This window comes from Schistocerca cancellata, chromosome 3 (assembly GCF_023864275.1).
Source record: "Schistocerca cancellata isolate TAMUIC-IGC-003103 chromosome 3, iqSchCanc2.1, whole genome shotgun sequence".
Lineage (NCBI taxonomy): Eukaryota > Metazoa > Arthropoda > Insecta > Orthoptera > Acrididae > Schistocerca > Schistocerca cancellata.
Genome location: NC_064628.1, coordinates 156,100,287 through 156,123,581, shown reverse-complemented (window position 1 = coordinate 156,123,581; position 23,295 = coordinate 156,100,287). Strand labels below are relative to the sequence as shown.

The 23,295-nt window shown below is 44.1% G+C and overlaps 1 protein-coding gene across 1 annotated transcript in view; it reads left to right on the top strand.

Annotated features, from left to right (window-relative positions):
- LOC126176174 (transcription factor SOX-9-like) overlaps positions 1-23,295 on the top strand; it is a 209,841-nt gene that overhangs the window by 111,812 nt on the left and 74,734 nt on the right. The window contains exon 2 of the mRNA XM_049923315.1: positions 7,672-7,849. Coding sequence (XP_049779272.1) covers positions 7,743-7,849 — 107 coding nt within the window. The 5' untranslated portion in view covers positions 7,672-7,742. The remainder of the gene's footprint in view (positions 1-7,671; positions 7,850-23,295) is intronic.

The following is a 23,295-nucleotide window of genomic DNA, read 5'->3' as shown; positions in this document are numbered from 1 at the left end:
CAAGACTACACTCAGAGTGGACTAAATAAAAGCACCAGTGGATAAAAATGGTTCAAATGGCTCTGAGCACTATGGGACTTAACAGCTATGGTCATCAGTCCCCTAGAACTTAGAACTACTTAAACCTAACTAACCTAAGGACATCACACAACACCCCGTCATCACGAGCAGTGAAAATCCCTGACCCCGCCGGGAATCGAACCCGGGAACACTGGCGTGGGAAGCGAGAACGCTACCGCACGACCACGAGCTGCGGACACCAGTGGATAAATACGTACTTATACTAACTTACAAAGAAAATTAAAGAATGTACCAACGATTTCCATGAGATACCTTCTTAGTATCAGCAACAATGACGACGCTGAAATACGATTTATCCTCTCACCGAACAGCGAGGAGGGATGATTTAAAAGTGGAATTAAGAGGAACATAAAAGGACCAAATCCTCTCTGTTTAAACAAGTGGCCTGATAAGGGTTTTGGCCTAGGATGCCAATCGTCGAACCCGGCTGTGATCCCTGCCTTGCACAGTCGGTTGAAGAACTGAGGGCTTCATCCAGGAAAAAAAAATGTGGTGTGAATATGAAGTGATTAGTGCGAAGCGTTTCTAAGACAACCTAAAAACAAATGTGGAATTTAGTTAAGGGCATTTTGTCTAGGCCCATTAACTCAACTTAAACATTGTAGAATGTATGTACTGACTTGTTGAGTGAATCTGAGAGTGAGTGTATTCGCCGAAACAAATATCCTCTCCAGTCACAGTACACAAAAAAATAAGCCTGTTCTGTCTGGAACCCTCTTCAAGACATCACAGTCTGGGGGGCCGTGTAACATTACGAGTCAAGATAGCTGTAACGGAACTTGAATAGGGTAAAGTTATCGTTAAAAACGCACGCCGCGCGATTTGTTACGATTTGGTCGGTCATAATAATAGTAACATGCTTTTGAATACAATTAAAATATAACGGCGATACCTGTTTAGTGTTATTGGAAATAATATGTAGTAAATTAATGAGTAAGGTAGCCGATCCTATAAGAAGAGGTAAAATTGGGCATATTAAGGTGTTTTGCTTTATATCGACTAAGCCGATGATACGGCGTCTTTTTTTCCGTTTACTCTTACAAAAAAAAAAAAAAAAAAAAAAAAGTAAAGAAGTGCTAATTGTGCGTTGTGAAAAATATAGGGGCGAATTTTAAATAGCTACAGTGTATAATCAGACTAACAAATGGACATTCAGTTACGCGAAATAGCGGATAGCGAAGTGTTGTCATTAAACTGAGTACACCTACAGGGCGGTCAATTCCGGGATAAGTCTATTCGCATCTCACGAGGGACGCTGTATTGAGACCTTTTTTTTAATTATATCGCGGAGAGCGGGCTTCAGTTTATAAAAAGGAGAAAAGCTGTATCATTATCATTGACTGTTGGTGTCAAGCAACCAAAACTGTTCATCAAAGGGTTTCGGTGAATGAGTGGTGAATGCGAAATGAAACTGTGAACGAAGTTATGTTAAATAAAGCAGAAGAGACAAGACAGTTTTGTCGTGTCTGTTATTATTCCATAAACTGCAACATTTTTTCTCGTTGTACGGAGCCTTTATAGACGATCGTTATGACAATTTGCTTTGAAGGGATCTCGTTACGAGTTAAGTTTTGGGGACCTGGTCAAGAGGGGATAGTTCGTAGATCCTAACTACTGCAGCTATTCTGGAATCAGGTGCTACCGTGACCGTTGTGTGTTGTCAATGGCTTAAGGTCGTCATATCTCATGCTCTAAGATCGACGCGCCTTTCCTCTTGGTATAACGGTGTCTCACGGTAACAACGACAACGCCGACGATGAAGGAAGATACGGTAGAAGCTGTCTCTTTAGTGGACTTGTTGCATCTTCTAAGTGTCCTGCCAATGAAACGCAACCTTTGGCTCGCCTCCCCCACAATATTATCTATGTGGTCTTTCCAACTGAAGTTGTTCGTAATTTTAACACCCAGGTACTTAGTTGAATTGACAGCCTTGAGAACTGTACTATTTATCGAGTAATCGAATTCCAACGGATTTCTTTTGGAACTCATGTGGATCACCTCACACTTTTCGTTATTTAGCGTCAACTGCCACCTGCCACACCATACAGCAATCTTTTCTAAATCGCTTTGCAGCTGATACTGGTCTTCGGATGACCTTACTAGACGGTAAATTACAGCATCATCTGCGAACAACCTAAGAGAACTGCTCAGATTGTCACCCAAGTCATTTATATAGATTAGGAACAGAAGAGGTCCCAGGACGCTTCCCTGGGGAACACCTGATATCACTTCAGTTTTACTCGATGATTGCCGTCTATTACTACGAACTGCGACCTTCCTGACAGGAAATCACGAATCCAGTCGCACAACTGAGACGATACCCCTTAGGCCCGTAGCTTGATTAGAAGTCGCTTGTGAGGAACGGTGTCAAAAGTTTTCCGGAAATCCAAAAATACGGAATCAACTTGAGATCCCCTATCGATAGCGGCTATTACTTCGTGCGAATAAAGAGCTAGCTGCGTTGCACAAGAACGATGCTTTCTGAAACCATGCTGATTACGTATCAATAGATCGTTCCCTTCGAGGTGATTCATAATGTTTGAATACAGTATATGCTCCAAAACCCTACTGCAAACCGACGTCAATGATATAGGTCTGTAGTTCGATGGATTACTCCTACTAGCCTTCTTAAACAGTGGAGCGACCTGCGCAGTTTTCCAATCTGTAGGTACAGATCTATCGGTGAGCGAGCGGTTGTATATGATTTCTGTGTAGGGAGCTATTGTATCAGCGTAATCTGGAAGGAAGCTAATCGTTATACAATCTGGCCCTGAAGACTTGCCCGTATCAAGCGATTTGAGTTGCTTCGCAACCCCTATGGTATCTACTTCTAAGAAACTCATGCTAGAAGCTGTTCGTGTTTCAAATTCTGGAATGTTCCATTCGTCTTCCCTGGTGAAGGAATTTCGGAAAACTACGTTCAATAACTCCGCTTTAGCGGCACAGTCGTCGGTAACAGTACCATCGGCACTGCGCAGCGAAGGTATTGACTGGGTCTTGCGGATTGTGTACTTTACATACGACCAGAATTTCTTCGGATTTTCTACCAAATTTCGAGACAATGTTTCGTTGTGGAACCTATTAAAGGCATCTCGCATTAAAGTACGTTCCAAATTTCGCGCGTCTGTAAATTTTAGTCAATCTTCGGGAATTCGCGTTCTTCTGAACTTCGCATGCTTTTTCCGTTGCCTCTGCAACAGCGTTCGGACCTGTTTTGTGTGCCATGGGAGATCAATTCCATCTCTTACCAATTTATGAGGTATGAATCTCTCAATTGCTGTTGCTACTATATCTCTGAATTTGAGCCACATCTCGTCTACATTTGCATAGTCAGTTCGGAAGGAATGGAGATTGTCTCTTAGGAAGGCTTGTAGTGACACTTTATCCGCTTTTTTAAATAAAATTGTTTTGCGTTTGTTACTGGTGGATTTGGAAGAAACGGTATTGAGCCTAGCTACAACGACCTTGTAATCACTAATCCCTGTATTAGTCATGATGCTCTCTATTAGCTCTGGATTGTTTGTGGCTAAGAGGTCAAGTGTGTTTTCGCAACCATTTACAATTCGCGATGGTTCGTGGACTAACTGCTCGAAATAATTTTCGGAGAAAGGATTTAGGACAATCTCGGAAGATGTTTTCTGTCTACCACCGGTTTTGAACAAGTATTTTTGCCAACATATCGAGGGAAGGTTGAAGTCCCCACCAACTATAAGCGTATGAGTGGGGTATTTATTTGTTACGAGACTCAAATTTTCTCTGAACTGTTCAGCAACTATGTCATCGGAGTCTGGGGGTCGGTAGAAGGAGCCAGTTATTAACTTAGTTCGGCTGTTAAGGATAACCTCCACCCACACCAATTCGCACGGAGTATCTACTTCGACTTCACTACAAGATAAGCTGCTACTGACAGGCACAAACACTCCACCACCAATTCTGCCTAATCTATGTTTCCTGAACACCGCCTGAGACTTCGTAAAAAATTCTGCAGAACTTATTTCAGGCTTTAGCCAGCTTTCTGTACCTATAACGATTTCAGCTTCTGTGCTTTCTATTAGCGCTTGAAGCTGAGGGACTTTCCCAGCACAACTACAACAATTTACAATTACAATTCCGACTGTTCCTTGACCCAAGCACGTCCTGTATTTGCCATGCACCCTTTGAGATTGCAGCCCACCCCGTACTTTCCCGAGGCCTTCTAACCTAAAACACCGCCCAGTCCACGCCACACAGCCTCCGCTACCCGTGCAGCCGCCAGCTGAGTGTAGTGAACTCCTGACCTATTCAGCGGAACCCGAACAGCGGACCAAACAACATAATCATAGAAAGTTGGATACCGACTACTCTTAAACGATACTGATTTTATAGACGAGTAAATTATCATTATGGCTGTATAATGCACATAATGTAGATTCTATGGACATTAGTGACAAGAAAGGAAATAGAAGAAAGATTCGACCAATTTACAAACAGGTCACTGCGGGAGAGTAATGACTGTAATTTTTTCTTCTCGTTCCTATTATTTCTCTCCTAAGACTGGCAATGGCGGATCGTGTCACAGTTACTGAATGTATCTGCTTGAGAAGGTATTATTTTCCTTAGAGTGCATTATGACGTCAATACCGATACTCAAAAATTTGGAACATTCTGATATAATTTTTAGTTTCTGTTAATGCTTTACGTCTAGCTTTGATATTGTTCTAATACTGAGAAGAAATGAGTATACTACGATGTTTTTTCAAGATTAAGGGAAAATCAGTTTACACAGAATCATTGATACATACACACATCAAAAAAAAGTTTTGCATCACCCCAGTTCCCAGAGCTCTTGAAGATACACGTTGACTTTGGATATTATATCACAGACACAGTCCCTTTGACTGTTCAGAGATGTCACTAAACCCGCCCAAAGATGTAAACAACCATGCATGAGCAGCGCCTATTAGACAGAGGGGCTCCGACAGCCGATCAGTTCCAGTCATTCTAGCAGGAAGGAGGTACACGGCCTGTGTTGTCTGTAGTTCAACCACTTCTAGCGGTCAATACCGAGATTCCATTGCGTCCGCATTGTTACTATGTGCCAGGAAGTGCTCTCAACAAAGGAAATGTCCAGGCGTCTCAGAGTGAACCAAAGCGATGTTGTTCGGACTTGGAAGAGATACAGAGAGACAGGAGCTGTCGATGACGTGCCTCGCTCAGGCTGGCCAAGGGCTACTACTGCAGTGGATGACCGTACCTACAGATTATGGTTCGGAGTAACCCTGACAGCAACACCACCATGTTGAATAATGCTTTTCGTGCAGCCACAGGACGTCGTGTTACGGCTCAAACTGTGCGCAATAGGCTGCATGATGCGCAACTTCGCTCCCTACGTCCATGAGGAGGTCCATTTTTGAAACCACGACACCATGCAGCGCGGTACAGATGGGCCCAGCAAACATGCCGAACGGATCGCTCAGGATTGGCATCACGTTCTCTTCACCGATGATGAGTGACGCATATGATGCCTTCAACCAGAAATCGTCGGTGACGTGTTTGGAGGCAAGCCGGTCAGGCTGAATGCCTTAGACACACTGTCCAGGTAATACAGCAAGGTGGATGTTCCCTGCTGTTTTGGGGTGGCATTATGTGGGGCCGACGTACACCGCTGGTGGTCATGGAAGGTACCTTAACGGCTGCACGATACGTGAATGCCATCCTCCGACCGATAGTGCAACCATATCGGCAGCATATTGGCGAGGCACTCGTCTTCATGGACAACAATTCGCGCTCCCATCGTGCACATCTTGTGAACGACTTTCTTCATGATAACAACGCTCGGCTAGAGTGATCAGCATGTTCTCCAGACATGAGCCATATCGAACATGCCTGGGATAGATTGAAAAGCACTGTTTATAGACGACATGACCCACCAACCACTCTGAGGGCTCTACGCCGAGTCGCCATTGAGGAGTGAGACAATCCGCACCAACAGTGCCTTGATGAACTTGAGGATAGTATGCCACGACGAATACAGCCAAGCATCAACGCAAGAGGACATGCTACTGGGTATTAGAGGTACCGGAGTGTACAGCAATCTGGACCACCACCTCTGAAGATCTCGCTGTATGGTAGTACAACATGCAAAGTGTGGTTCTCATGAGCAGTAAAAAGGCGGAAATGATGTTTATGTTGATCTCCGTTCCAATTTTCCGTACAGGTTCCAGAACTCACGGAACCGAGGTGATGCAAAACTTTTTTTAATGTGTGTATTATTTCTCAAGCCAACATCGCTTTTCCTGAACAGGTTTTTGAACCAGTTTCTGACATCGCAAACTGATTTTGCGCTTTTACTTCCTATTTGTTCAACGTAAAGGAGACTTTAACTGCAAAAGAGCATTATAGATACCCAGCTTCACATCTATATCTTACGAAGCCAAGTTATTAATCTCGAATAAGAGACTCTCTTTTCATATTATCTTATTACACACTATTTTGTTTTAAAGTACTTATTAACCGGATAATTTTATACAGCATTGTCATAGATTATACTGTGATCGCTGCTCTAGTTCTTATCTCTGCCTAACGTACAAGTTGACTTTTCTAAATAAATATTCTTTCCAAAACGATAAACATCCTGTAGAATTCTTACACTCATTAGACCTGTCGAGACTACTGCCACATAAACTTATACTTAAACAACATACTATTCTCATGCTGATAAGAAACCTGAATGCTAAACAGGGCTTAGTCATTGGAGCACACATGGATGTAAGAAAATTCAATCGATTGAAAATTAATGGTCAGCTGAGTGAGACCGAGGAAACTGTTGTACTGCCACGGATAAACTTAACAGCATCTGATCCAAGCACGACTTTTCAGTTGACAAGATGACAGTTGCCTATTAAAATTGCACTTGCTATCACTGTCAACAGCTCACAGGGACAAACGCTTCAGAGAGCAGGATTGTGTTCGCCAGATCCCGTCTCTACTTACGGGCAGTTGTATGTAGCGTTTTCAAAGGTAATTAAATCAAGAAAGTTTTGTATCCCTTAAAGAAAATAGGAAGTAAAAAGATTACTTTCTAGGGTCAAATATTGTTTACACCTAGGTATTGAAATACTCTGTAAACAGTCTTCTTCAAATATATGTGCATGGAAATTTATATACAAGGATGTATCATAAATTCATGATTATAATTTTACATCGTTCGGTTCACTTTTCAACATGTTTTCTCTTCAGTCCCACAACTTCCCTTTTCTGAACGACTCCACTTATTCCAAGTACTGTCGTTATTTAAGACTATAAAAGTACGCAAGTGTGGCGTGGGTCACCTGGTCAGTTCATAATGTTTTGAATAATGTTATCGAGAATGGCTTTGCGATTGTATGTCTAAGAGACCCAATAAACTATTATAATACCTAGATAATCTCCAAAAAGTATTTGCTTCATATGCAGAATCCTAATTTGAAAGCTACTAAGATAAGTGTAAAAGTGTCATCAGCAGACCCAAAATTGAACTGTGTTGGATACTAATTGGCTCCCTTTCCTGCCTTTTTGAATAAAAAATTATTTTTCGAGGAAATCGAGGTAACCGAGGGTGTGTTTGCTCAGGGTACGACTGGACACTGCTACCCGTGACGCAGAAGTCATCAGCGAAGAGAAAGCAGCACATCAAGCGGCCGATGAACGCGTTCATGGTGTGGGCGCAGGCGGCGAGGCGCAAGCTCGCCGACCAGTACCCACAGCTGCACAACGCCGAGCTGAGCAAGACGCTGGGGAAGCTCTGGAGGTGGGTCCTCAGTTTCTCTCCCCTATATTCACATACTTACGCCTAGTCGACGTAACGTAAGTAAAATTAGTTCCGTAGCGCAAAAGAAAGGTAAAGCCCACGAAGGGTCATCAGAACGGAACGACATTAACGTTACTTGTGATTATTACTGATACAAATTCCAACTAAAACCTATTTTTGTTAAGATGACTGACTACAAACTATGGAAGATAGGGACAATCCAATAGCTGATTATTCATTCCCTATACATATTTTTTTGGCGATATGTCAGGTCAAAAGGTATATCCGGAAAGGCTCAGAATGATCTGTGCCTTGAAAGATGTCTCGACATTGTTGGAGACATCCACATCTATGCTCGCGTACCATGTCATTTCTGGAAACCCTGAATCTACTCTGTAGGAATCAACATGGATTCCGGAAACAGCGATCGTGTGAGACCCAACTCGCTTTATTTGATCATGAGACCCAGAAAATATTAGATACAGGCTCCCAGGTAGATGCTATTTTCCTTGACTTCTGGAAGATGTTCGATACAGTTCCGCACTGTCGCCTGATAAACAAAGTAAGAGCCTACGGAATATCAGACCAGCTGTGTGGCTGGATTGAAGAGTTTTTAGCAAACAGAACACAGCATGTTGTTCTCAATGGAGAGACGTCTACAGACGTTAAAGTAACTTCTGCCGTGCCACAGGGGAGTGTTATGGGACCATTGCTTTTCACAATATACACTCCTGGAAACTGAAATAAGAACACCGTGAATTCATTGTCCCAGGAAGGGGAAACTTTATTGACACATTCCTGGGGTCAGATACATCACATGATCACACTGACAGAACCACAGGCACATAGACACAGGCAACAGAGCATGCACAATGTCGGCACTAGTACAGTGTATATCCACCTTTCGCAGCAATGCAGGCTGCTATTCTCCCATGGAGACGATCGTAGAGATGCTGGATGTAGTCCTGTGGAACGGCTTGCCATGCCATTTCCACCTGGCGCCTCAGTTGGACCAGCGTTCGTGCTGGACGTGCAGACCGCGTGAGACGACGCTTCATCCAGTCCCAAACATGCTCAATGGGGGACAGATCCGGAGATCTTGCTGGCCAAGGTAGTTGACTTACACCTTCTAGAGCACGTTGGGTGGCACGGGATACATGCGGACGTGCATTGTCCTGTTGGAACAGCAAGTTCCCTTGCCGGTCTAGGAATGGTAGATCGATGGGTTCGATGACGGTTTGGATGTACCGTGCACTATTCAGTGTCCCCTCGACGATCACCAGTGGTGTACGGCCAGTGTAGGAGATCGCTCCCCACACCATGATGCCGGGTGTTGGCCCTGTGTGCCTCGGTCGTATGCAGTCCTGATTGTGGCGCTCACCTGCACGGCGCCAAACACGCATACGACCATCATTGGCACCAAGGCAGAAGCGACTCTTATCGCTGAAGACGACACGTCTCCATTCGTCCCTCCATTCACGCCTGTCGCGACACCACTGGAGGCGGGCTGCACGATGTTGGGGCGTGAGCGGAAGACGGCCTAACGGTGTGCGGGACCGTAGCCCAGCTTCATGGAGACGGTTGCGAATGGTCCTCGCCGATACCCCAGGAGCAACAGTGTCCCTAATTTGCTGGGAAGTGGCGGTGCGGTCCCCTACGGCACTGCGTAGGATCCTACGGTCTTGGCGTGCATCCGTGCGTTGCTGCGGTCCGATCCCAGGTCGACGGGCACGTGCACCTTCCGCCGACCACTGGCGACAACATCGATGCACTGTGGAGACCTCACGCCCCACGTGTTGAGCAATTCGGCGGTACGTCCACCCGGCCTCCCGCATGCCCACTATACGCCCTCGCTCAAAGTCCGTCAACTGCACATACGGTTCACGTCCACGCTGTCGCGGCATGCTACCAGTGTTAAAGACTGCGATGGAGCTCCGTATGCCACGGCAAACTGGCTGACACTGACGGCGGCGGTGCACAAATGCTGCGCAGCTAGCGCCATTCGACGGCCAACACCGCGGTTCCTGGTGTGTCCGCTGTGCCGTGCGTGTGATCATTGCTTGTACAGCCCTCTCGCAGTGTTCGGAGCAAGTATGGTGGGTCTGACACACCGGTGTCAATGTGTTCTTTTTTCCATTTCCAGGAGTGTATATAAATGACCTAGTAGATAGTGTCGGAAGTTCCATGCGGCTTTTCGCGGATGATGATGTAGTATACAGAGAAGTTGCAGCATTAGAAAATTGCAGCGAAATGCAGGAAGATCTGCAGCGGATAGGCACTTGGTGCAGGGAGTGACAACTGACCCTTAACATAGACAAATGTAATGTATTGCGATTACTTAGAAAGAAGGATCCTTTATTGTATGATTATATGATAGCGGAACAAACACTGGTAGCAGTTACTTCTGTAAAATATCTGGGAGTATGCGTGCGGAACGATTTGAAGTTGAATGATCATATAAAATTACTTGTTGGTAAGGCGGGTGCCAGGTTGAGATTCATTGGGAGAGTCCTTTGAATATGTAGTCCATCAACAAAGGAGGTGGCTGCAAAACACTAGTTCCACCTATACTTGAGTATTGCTCATCAGTGTGGGATCCGTACCAAATCGGGTTGACAGAGGAGATAGAGAAGATCTAAAGAAGAGCGGCCCGTTTCGACACAGAGTTATTTGGTAAGTATGATAGCGTTCCGGAGATGTGCTCCCTGCCGCCGTTGGATAAGCAGCTGCCAGCAGCAAGTCGTATACTCCTAGCTCACTTATTTGTTACATAGTTTAATTCTTAATTTCTTTGCGTGTTTTTGGTACTTGCATTGTTTAATTCATAAATTTTGGGCGTATTATAGTATTTGAGAGTTGTAGCATCGCGTTTTAGTACCTGAATAGTCTAAAATCGCGTAGTCTCCTTCCGCCGCCGAGCAGTGTGTCAGCAGTGCGCAAGTAGCAGCATTACTGCATCTACTAGGCAATCTTGTATTTTAATAACCGTTTAAATTTTGTGTCGAATTGTTTGTGCTCCTGTAGATTAGTTCAGACGTTCTTTGCACAACAGTTTTTAGCATGAATATGGACTGCAACTGCTGTGTTCGGATGCAGGCTGAGTTGGCATCCCTTCGCTCCCAGCTTCAGGCAGTGTTGGCTTCGGTCATACAGCTTGAGGGTGTTGCCAATGGGCATCACTGTGGGGGTCCGGATGGGGGTTTGTCGGGGACGGCCAGCTCGTCCCACGCATCCCCCGATCGGACTACGACTGTGGCTGCCCGGGATACTGCCCACATCGAGTTTGATTCCTCACCTGTGGTAGAGTGGGAGGTCGTCTCGACGTGTGGCAGGGGGCGAAAGACATTCCAGAGGGCTGAACGGAAGGCCTCTCCAGTTTGTCTGACGAACCGGTTTCAGGTTCTGTCTCAGGCTGATACTGATCTTCGGCCGGACATAGCTGCTTGTCCTGTTCCAGAGGTTGCCCCTCAGTCTGCAAGATCCGGGCGGTCGCAGAGGGTGGGCTTACTGGTAGTTGGGAGCTCCAACGTCAGGCGCATAATGGGGCCCCTTAGGGATATGGCAGCAAGAGAGGGGAAGAAAACCAATGTGCACTCCATGTGCATACCGGGGGGAGTCATTCCAGATGTGGAAAGGGTCCTTCCGGATGCCATGAAGGGCACAGGGTGCACCCATCTGCAGGTGGTCGCTCATGTCGGCACCAATGATGTGTGTCGCTATGGATCGGAGGAAATCCTCTCTGGCTTCCGGCGGCTATCTGATTTGATGAAGACTGCCAGTCTCGCTAGCGGGATGAAAGCAGAGCTCACCATCTACAGCATCGTCGACAGGACTGACTGCGGACCTTTGGTACAGAGCCGAGTGGAGGGTCTGAATCAGAGGCTGAGACGGTTCTGCGACCGTGTGGGTTGCAGATTCCTCGACTTGCGCCATAGGGTGGTGGGGTTTCGGGTTCAGCTGGATAGGTCAGGAGTCCACTACACGCAGCAAGCGGTTACACCGGTAGCAGGGGTTGTGTGGCGTGGACTGGGCGGTTTTTTAGGTTAGATGGCCTCGGGCAAGTACAGAAAGGGCAACAGCCTAAAAGGGTACGGGGCAAAGTCACGACATGCGGGGACCAAGCAGAAATCGGTATTGTAATTGTAAACTGTCGAAGCTGCATTGGTAAAGTACCGGAACTTCAAGCGCTGATAGAAAGCATCGAAGCTGAAATCGTTATAGGTACAGAAAGCTGGCTGAAGCCAGAGATAAATTCTTCCGAAATTTTTACAAAGGCACAGACGGTGTTTAGAAACGATAGATTGCATGCAACCGGTGGTGGCGTGTTTGTCGCTGTTAGTAGTAGTTTATCCTGTAGTGAAGTAGAAGTGGATAGTTCCTGTGAATTATTATGGGTGGAGGTTACACTCAACAACCGAGCTAGGTTAATAGTTGGCTCCTTTTACCGACCTCCCGACTCAGCAGCATTAGTGGCAGAACAACTGAGAGAAAATTTGGAATACATTTCACATAAATTTTCTCAGTATGTTATAGTCTTAGGTGGAGATTTCAATTTACCAGATATGGACTGGGACACTCAGATGTTTAGGACGGGTGGTAGGGACAGAGCATAGAGTGACATTATACTGAGTGCACTATCCGAAAATTACCTCCAACAATTAAACAGAGAACCGACTCGTGGAGATAACATGTTGGACCTACTGATAACAAACAGACCCGAACTTTTCGACTCTGTAAGCGCAGAACAGGGAATCAGTGATCATAAGACCGTTGCAGCATCCCTGACTATGGAAGTTAATAGGAATATAAAAAAAGGGAGGAAGGTTTATCTGTTTAGCAAGAGTAATAGAAGGCAGATTTCAGACTACCTAACAGATCAAAAGGAAAATTTCTGTTTCGACACTGACAATGTTGAGTGTTTATGGAAAAAGTTCAAGGCAATCGTAAAATGCGTTTTAGACAAGTACGTGCCGAGTAAAACTGTGAGGGACGGTAAAAACCCACCGTGGTACAACAACAAAGTTAGGAAACTACTGCGAAAGCAAAGACAGCTTCACTCCAAGTTTAAACGCAGCCAAAACCTCTCAGACAAACAGAAGCTAAACGATGTCAAAGTCAGCGTAAGGAGGGCTATGCGTGAAGCGGTCAGTGAATTCGAAGGTAAAATTCTATGTACCGACTTGACAGAAAATCCTAGGAAGTTCTGGTCTTACGTTAAATCACTAAGTGGCTCGAAACAGCATATCCAGACACGCCGGGATGATGATGGCATTGAAACAGAGGATGACACGCGTAAAGCTGAAATACTAAACACCTTATTCCAAAGCTGTTTCACAGAGGAAGACCACACTGCAGTTCCTTCTCTCAATCCTCGCACAAACGAAAAAATGGCTGACATCGAAACAAGTGTCCAAGGAATAGAAAAGCAACTGGAATCACTCAATAGAGGAAAGTCCACTGGACCTGACAGGATACCAATTCGATTCTACACAGAGTACGCGAAAGAACTTGCCCTCCTGACATCGAAACAAGTGTCCAAGGAATAGAAAAGCAACTGGAATCACTCAACAGAGGAAAGTCCACTGGACCTGATAGGATACCAATTCGATTCTACACAGAGTACTCGAAAGAACTTTCCCCCCTTCTAACAGCCGTGTACCGCAAGTCTCTAGAGGAACGGAAGGTTCCAAATGATTGGAAAAGAGCACAGGTAGTCCCAGTCTTCAAGAAGGGTCGTCGAGCAGATGCGCAAAACTATAGACCTATATCTCTGACGTCGATCTGTTGTAGAATTTTAGAACATGTTTTTGCTCGCGTATCATGTCGTTTTTGGAAACCCCGAATCTGCTCTGTAGGAATCAACATGGATTCCGGAAACAGAGATCGTGTGAGACCCAACTCGCTTTATTTGTTCATGAGACCCAGAAAATATTAGATACAGGCTCCCAGGTAGATGCTATTTTCCTTGACTTCCGGAAGGCGTTCGATACAGTTCCGCACTGTCGCCTGATAAACAAAGTAAGAGCCTACGGAATATCAGACCAGCTGTGTGGCTGAATTGAAGAGTTTTTAGCAAACAGAACACAGCATGTTGTTCTCAATGGAGAGACGTCTACAGACGTTAAGGTAACTTCTGGCGTGCCACAGGGGAGTGTTATGGGACCATTGCTTTTCACAATATATATAAATGACCTAGTAGATAGTGTCGGAAGTTCCATGCGGCTTTTCGCGGATGATGCTGTAGTATACAGAGAAGTTGCAGCATTAGAAAATTGTAGCGAAATGCAGGTAAATCTGCAGCGGATAGGCACTTGGTGCAGGGAGTGGCAACTGACTCTTAACATAGATAAATGTAATGTATTGCGAATACATAGAAAGAAGGATCCTTTATTGTATGATTATATGATAGCAGAACAAACACTGGTAGCAGTTACTTCTGTAAAATATCTGGGAGTATGCGTGCGGAACGATTTGAAGTTGAATGATCATATAATCAATTAATTATTGGTAAGGCGGGTGCCAGGTTGAGATTCATTGGGAGAGCCCTTAGAAAATGTAGTCCATCAACAAAGGAGGTGGCTTACAAAACACTCGTTCGACCTATACTTGAGTATTGCTCATCAGTGTGGGATCCGTACCAGATCGGGTTGACGGAGGAGATAGAGAAGATCCAAAGAAGAGCGGCGCGTTTCGTCACAGAGTTATTTGGTAACCGACAGCTTTATGGAAATGTTTAGCAAACTCAAGTGGCAGACTCTGCAAGAGAGGCGCTCTGTATCGCGGTGTAGCTTGCTCGCCAGGTTTCGAGAGGGTGCGTTTCTGGATGAGGAATCGAATATATTGCTTCCCCCTACTTATACCTCCCGAGGAGATCACGAATGTAAAATTAGAGAGATTCGAGCGCGCACGGAGGCTTTCAGACAGTCGTTCTTCCCGCGAACCATACGCAACTGGAACAGAAAAGGGAGGTAATGACAGTGGCACGTATAGTGCCCTCCGCCACACACCGTTGGGTGGCTTGCGGAGTATAAATGTAGATGTAGATCTCTAATAAATATGCAAACTGTTGGTCAAAGTGCATGACAGGGAGCTGCTTTTATTGTACGATATGTGACGCATATTTGTAGTTCCATTCCCATTTGAAATTTTGGAAGAATTATTCCGTATATATTTGTGTACAATCTCTTACTAGCGTAACATTATCCTTACGATCCGTATGGCAACGCGAATAACAGAGATGGTTCCTTGGAAATGCACACAGTAAATCTATTTCCCAATCTCCTTCCTACTCCTAGGTGGCTGAAGATTATGCGTAGTTGCCACCCATAAAATACGTTCTTGACATTTTCTGAGTATGTTTCGCCGGTTTCTTTCTTTAATTGTTTGTCAGATAGGAGTTATCAGTATTTATAATACTCTCTCCTCAGATCAACAAGCCTGCGACCAATCGTATCTCCATTCTTTACACGGGCTCGGCGTTTGTTATTAGTTTGACCTCATCAGAGAACCCACATAATTAACAGCATTCATTGCACCCATTAAAAAAAATGTATTTTGAAGGTAAACTGCAGTTTCCCCGTATTCCTACTAATGAATTTAAGCCTGTCGTACTCTTCGCCTAGTCCTGACCATATGAGATCAGTCCTAATCTTCACACAACTACCCCCAAATAATTGTATATTAATTACAGTCTTTTTCTGTGTTTTCTAAATCATTGACTTTACATTTCTGTACATCTGTGATATGATTTTTTGTCAAGGTGTAATATTCGTTATTGGCACTGGATAAACTAATTTCAAAAAGGGTTATCTGTCTGGCACGTACCTTCATGGAGAGTGATCTGGAAAAGAGGAAAGCTGCACAGCATATTAGAACACAAGAAGACGCTCATAGCCGATGCGGAAAACCGATTTGACGCAGTGGTTCAGACACTGCACCCGCTTTCGGCGAAACCAGAGTTCAGATATCAACTCGGCCACTCAGATTTACGATTTCCGTTTATTCTGCCACCAACATTTACGATTTCCATGATTTTTCCTAAATCAGGCAGCGCCAATAAGCGAGATGATTTCTTCCAAATAAACGCAATAAATCTTCCGCATCCTTGAACTGTTCGAGGGTGTGCTCCGTTTCTGATATACTAGTAGCTTACTTGTTGCTTTTTTTCCTTTGGTCATACATTCTCAATAGAAACTAATTTACATCACTCTAATAACGTAGACGCTTAAAACAGCGTAAAATGAAATCATCGTATGGCATTGTTGGCCGGGAGGCCCCATTCGGGGGAGTTCGGCCCCCGTATTGCAAGTCCTCTTTAGTTGACGCCACTTCGGCGACTTGCGAGTCAATGATGATGAAAATGATGATAAGGAGACACAACACTCATTCCCCTGCCGGGAATCCAACCCGAGCCCCCTGCATGGTAGGCGGTAAAGCTACCGCTACGCTACGGAGGCCGACAAAACAGCGTATTTTTTATGTAAGTGAAATCTTGACTGTCACCTGCAAAACTGTTTTTGATTTCCTTCACTTTATTGTTTCTAGTACTGCATCCCTGTCAAGACTCTATTTTGTAAACAAATGCTTACTGAATGATATTCTTTGAGGTTTATTGCGTTTTACGGAGTGTGGCGGAGGGGTCCCATTCCATAATAGTAGGAAAGCGTTATAGACTGGGAATAGGTGCCTAGGAAAACATTATGTGTCCCGGTCGATATTTCAGTGTAGTGGCCGATTTCAGAATCACATGTAGGAATGCACCCTGGAGACCACTGTAATTAATTTCTGTCATTTTTTTTTTTACTGTTTTTGTTATTGGGGGTTCAGTCGCATAATTTTACGGTGAGCAGAATTCTATATACTTTTGAAACTAGTTACATAATGTGTGGACTGTTAAGCCGTACTCCGTGGGCCGTGCACCATCTTCTGCCTTCCTGAAACGGAAACAATTCTCCTACGAGATTGTGTGGCAGTTCGAATAAAAGGATAAGCTTTAAAATATAGGGGGTGAAATTTCTTTATTGAAAACATGTTCTAACTATTTACAATACGTATTTATAAACCACATTTCTCATTTTGTCATCCGGGGTATGTATGTACAAATTTTTCTAATTTCCTACTCATTACGTATAGTTGACCGTGAGAGAAACAAATGTTTTTAAGGTTGATGCTTCAATATTTTAAAGTTTGACTTTGCGCTTCGTTAACTGTAAAACTATGAGCTAATTTGATTCGGAATTGCAGTTTTTTAAAGTGGAATGGCAGTTCAGTAGAGATCAGCTGTATTTTGGGGATAAATAGTGTGTGTCCTTTGTACTTTCCAGTCATGCGTTCGGCTTCGATGATGTTATTCGATAGCTGTTTGACTATCATCCTTGTTCCATTACATAGTTTTGATGAGTTGAGATTTCTGAATAGTAAGATCGGAGGCCCAGTTTTAAGTCGAAGGCAGTGTAATGGCATTCCTGAAACTTGCAAAGTGTTTAGAAATTCCGTAGGTAAGTTCACACTTTCTTCAACGTTTACCATCGTGCCGATCGATTTGTATATTCTCTCTTCACTGGGAATTTTCTTTTGAATATTAAAGTTGATATCGTCGACAATTTTATTTTTAGTTGCCAAAATTGCACTTTCATATTTGAGAGTCGCGGGTCTGGATTGGTATATTGTGAACAATGTTTGTATAAAGTTGATCGATGAGCTCGTTTTTAGCAACAGCTACGTTGCAGAAATCACTGTTGAGTTTTATGAGGCCAAATGTCTGGTTAGTAGGACATGTGCCTTCACCTATTTGTAAGAGTACAGAATGAGTACAGAATATGGATTGAGAGAAAACCGGAAAAAGAAATAATAAGAAGAAGCGGAGCTGAGAATAGCGGGAAGCTTAATATCAGAATTTGTCAACACAAAGTATAAACGAAGTTCAGCAGTTGTCCTACGTTGGAAGCAAAATTACCCATGACGGACCAACCAAGAAAGACATAAAAAGCAGACTAGCACATGCAAGGAGGGCATTCCTGGCCAATAGAAGTGAAACATGGGCCATAATCTAAGGAAGGAATTTCTGGGAATGTACTTCTGTAGCACAGCATTTTATAGCAGTAAAACATGGGATGTGACAAAACCGGTACAGAAGAGAACCAAAGCATTTGAAATGTGGTGCTTCAGACGAATGTTGAGGAGGTTCTCCGCATAATCGGCGAAGAAAGGAACATAGGGAAAACATTGATAGGAAGAAGGGGCAGGTAACAGAAAAAGTGTTACGACTACAGGGAGCCGTGGAGCGTAAAAACTGTTGAGGAAGACAGAAATTTAAATACGACCAATAAATAATTGAGGGTGTCGTGTGTAACTGCTACTCTGAGATGAGAAGGTTACCGCGGGAGGGGGATTCGTGACGGGTCCCATCAGACCAGTCAGAAAACATATGACTCGATAAAAAATTATTGGTTCCATTGATTAACCACTGACATAAAAATTGAACAGTACTATATCTCTTCGCCTAATTACGCGCTCTACCTAACATTTATTTAAGTTCAGGAGCAACTGATAGTTCCTCCACCAACAATCGATTCGCCACTGTTCTTCCTGCATTTTGCTACAGACTTCTTCCTTTATAAAACATCATCGTCCGTGAACAGCCTCGTGGAATTTCCCCAAGTTACATTGTTAACAGTAATGGATCTACAACAGTGCCTTGCCATACTCCCAGTGGAATATATTAGAGAAACTTGACTAACACTGCGTGTTACAGGACCTTATTCAAAAAGTTGATCCCTTTAAGATCTTCTACGTTAGCGTAATTTATTCAGTGGCCGACGTATCTTGGTAATCCACTACAGCCAATGGCTGCATGTATTTACAATTAATTGACATTCTTTAAACTAGGAAATACCGACAGACTCTTAGTTTAATTTCTGTATTTATATCACAAACAGGTGTGTGAACTACTAGTTACACAATTCGCTTCATATTCCCGCACTCCCAAGGAGATCTCTCGGACTTTTTATGCAGCTCTTTTTAATTATTGTAGACGATGCCTAAAACGACTAGTGTCAAAATTATAATGCTCTTCGACAAGGCAAGCTAAAATCGCAGCTAGTGTTCATAGCTGAAAAGCAGAGGTAGACAGATAGCAGCAGCGTAGACTCAGGTATTCTGCTGTCAAGCGCTACACGTCAGGTGACAAATGTCGATCAGAACTTTGTTTAATACTAGTCCTCACGGACTGTCACTTTTGTACCATTTATTAACAGTACGATGTGTACAAAACTACTGGTCGTCTGAATAGACCAGTGGTGGTTTGAATTCTAATGCATTTTCCACCAAAATGTAACCTACTTTGGCAGCTAAAATTCACACTTTATCAGTCTTCTAACCTGGTAGCTTCTAACATGGACTAACGTTTAGTTCTGTACGGCAACAGCTGTGAAGTTAACATATCACAAGGATTTCGTAATTGTCTTTGTACTATCGCAACAGTGTCTGCGGACCGGCAAACTTACGCTCTTTCTAGTTAGGGAAGATAATCGAATCCTCTCTTTTTTATCTCCTCCATCCTTCCGTAACTACCACAACACTGGATCAGTGTTAACATTTTGCGTGTACCTTCGATTACCTTCGTCTTCAACGGAGTTACTCTTCTGTCCTTTTCATTGCTTTTCTTTCCTTTCACCGTAAGCCCTCACAGGCTAGACTTTCCAGAACTATCTACCTTCTTACATGTGTTTCATGATCTTTTTCTTCCGAAATAGGAAGTCCATCATTACAGTGCTAGCCAGCTATCTATTTACCTTACTCTCGCTTGCCCTTCTTCTGGAGGAGCACAATTTTTAAAAAATTACTCCATTCCTTCTTGGCGTCGTCGTACAACAGCCTTATTATTGTTACTGAAAAAAGCAGTCGTACGTTGTACAAATTTCTTTATTAATTCAAGAACGTCGGTTTCTCCCAGTCAGAGCATCATTAGGTTAACTGAAAATATAAGTGTAGGACCACATTACAATTAATCCGGCGTAGTCCTATCCTGGACTACTATACAAGCAAAATAAGCTTCAAACACCGACCGAATAAAATTACATACAGACACACAATACACCTCACGTTAAAATATCAAAAATTTTCTGGCAAAAAGCATCCTTCAAAGAAGGTATGACACCGAATAAAACGTACTATAAGGCAACCTATACGGAAAAAAATAATAAAAATAAATCATTAAATACACCGAGGACGGGCATGAATAGAGGACGAAGGAGAAATTGGAAAATGCATTTTACCTCAACGAAGTGACGACAGAGCAACGCAGAACAAGTTCCTCGTGCACGAACTCTAAACATAGCCATACGTTAGAATGGCGCCAGAGGCCCGTCCATATTCACGTACTTCACACATGAGAATGATAGGAGCTTAACAAAATTTAAATAGTAAGTGTTGTGTGATGTCCTTAGGTTAGTTAGGTTTAAGTAGTTCTAAGTTCTAGGGGACTGATGACCATAGATGTTAAGTCCCATAGTGCTCAGAGCCAAATTTAAATAGTAATGGACAAATTGAGGAATAAACAAAAAATAACAGGGCATATGACAATACACATAATGCAGGACGCGCTAGATCGAAAACTGTGTACAGAGATATAGAAAACCCTTATACTCAAATGCAGTGTAAAAGAATAATGGAGTAAAATAAGTGGAGCAATAAAACAGAGATTAGACTACAAATATAAGGCTAAAAGATAACAATGCTAACTCAGTATTCTCTTTGGAATCCTATCATATCGCATCTTCTCCAGATGACTTAACCAATATTTTTTTCTGCAGTTTCATAAACTTAAACTTATCTCTTTTAGAAGTCCCTGTAAATTGTTGATAACATTGTATTTTCCAAACATCGTGCTCTCTCAAAGGGCAACTTGATTTTCGCAGGGCTGAAGAGAAGCAACAGTGCCCGTCTGCGGAGACACTAACGTTCATTAATTATATCTTCTTGCATTGCAACGTAACAGCGTCTATCACGTTGAAATGAATTGGGCTTTACTAAACCCTCCGCACTCTACTCCGAAGTAACGTACGTACACACGGAATGCGCAAACAAAACTTCTCCCGCCAGTTTCGCAGTAGTGCTGAACGATGTTGGTGTGCAGCAGGAAACTGTTTACCAGCTGAGAGACGACCGAAACGGAAAGAGCAGCGAAACAGGTGTGTGATTTCAGCGCAGAGTGCGATCCGTTTTAATTAGCTGTCGAGTCCGGTCAGACAGTTTGTTTTAGTCGGCTAACTTATTCCCGGAGCCGCCGCCGATATACCTCCCGTTCAGTTCATCTCCGGGAAATAGTTTCTGGAAAGGAACGTCACAAACAGAGCCTGGGAAAACAAACACGGCCGCTATCGGGGATTTTAGAGCGTTTTATTCGGCGCCGACCGGGGCAGTGGCGTTTAAGAGACAGTTAAGCTGAGGCGGCGCGTGTTGTTTTTACTGGTGCAACATCAAAAGGCGTCGCTGCTGCCGGCGCTGTTTGTTTGGGACGCCACGCGCATGCGCGGGCCGCTCCTGTTTACTCGGAGCCAATTCCAGGGGACGCGCGCAGGCGTCGCTCAAACACTGGACGGGCGCGAGCTATACCAGGCGCCACGTGTTGCAGAACGCGTGTAATGCACCAGCCGACACTGCACAGCTGTGTCTCTCAATACAGTGACAGAGATCAAACAGCACGAGTTCATACACGTTCATTTTTCTAGTTTGCCATAGCCAGCATCCATATCGCCTCAAGTTTTCGATTGTTCTCGAACACGCCCGGCCGGCACTTGACACCTCTGCCGCCCCACACCGAACCCAGGGTTATTGTGCGGTTCGGGCCCCGGTAGACCCCCAGGGAACGTCTCACACCAGACGAGTGTAACCCCTATGTTTGCGTGGTACAGGAATGGTGGTGTACACGTACGTGGACAACTTGTTTGGGCAGCAATCGCCGATATTGTGTAGCTGAGGCGGAATAAGGGGAACCAGCCCGCATTTGACGAGGCAGATGGAAAACCGCCAAAAAACCATCCACGGACTGATTTGCTCACCCGACCTCGACACAAATCCGCCGGGCGGACTAGTGCCGGGGACCGGCGCTCCTTCCCTTCCTGAAAGCCGTGCGTTTGACCGGACGGTCAGCTGGGGGCTCGCAATTGTGACAGACCAATCCATACAGGTAAAGAAGTTATCTGGATTGGCAGACACAGATACAACATTTCCGCTGCATCCGAAATTCAATTATTGTACGATACTCGATTCCATCAGTGAGCTACTAATTTATGTTTTGTATCTTCTAACGGTATGCTGCGTTTGAGTGTCGCGGCGATTACAGCGTCTACCTCGACTCCAGACAAAAAAAAAAAAAAACTTTTATTTTGTTGAGCTTCATGACTACCCTCGTTCACCTGCAGCCCACTTACAATGTGATTCAAAACATTTCCCAATCACTAATTTCTATAGAAAGGTGGAAATCAGTTAGAAGAAGGGACTTGTTACTTCAGGAATTTTCTTTAAAAAAACTCATGTTATTTGAAATCCCGATAGTTGTAAAGTAGGCCGAAATTTTGCGTAACATAAACATTGGAAATTGTACTTAAACTTTCGTAATAATATAAATTTCGTTAAAACAAGGCAGCTACTAGCTTCAGTGGTGTCTAAAAAAATGGCTCTGAGCACTATGGGACTTAACATCTATGGTCATCAGTCCCCTAGAACTTAGAACTACTTAAACCTAACTAACCTAAGGACAGCACACAACACCCATCATCACGAGGCAGAGAAAATCCCTGACCCCGCCGGGAATCGAACCCGGGAACCCGGGTGTGGGAAGCGAGAACGCTACCGCACGACCACAAGCTGCGGACTTGGTGGTGTCTATTCTCGCCGTAAAAGTGTAATTAAACGTTTCTAAATTCGAATTTTTTATTAGTTCACAGGCCCAAATTTTCCGTGCTTTAAACTTTTAAAAACCTAGCCAACAATCTTGGTAACGCGAATACTCTAGAAACAAAGAAACTACCAATTCATTCTTCAGTCATTATATCCCTAAATCCGTGCAGAAACTGCGGCAAACGGTGCAAAACGTTTCCTATCGTTTTTGTTTACATGCGGCGCGCTCTTGACATACTTGATACTTTCTCCCTTCGAAATTGACCATGAGTGGGAAGTGTGAGAGATGTTGCAGGGTAGTGAGGAGGCAGATATTTTGGCAATCTTACAGGAAATATTTTCACGGGGTATGGGGAGAGGGCCGGCCACAGTGACCGACCGGTTCTGGGGCCGGCCGCTGTGACCGACCGGTTCTAGACTCTTCAGTCTGGAACCGCGCGACCGTTACGGTCGCAGGTTCAAATCCTGCCTCGGGCATGGACGTGTGTGATGTCCTTAGGTTAGTTAGGTTTAAGTAGTTCTAAGTTCTAGGGGACTGATGACGT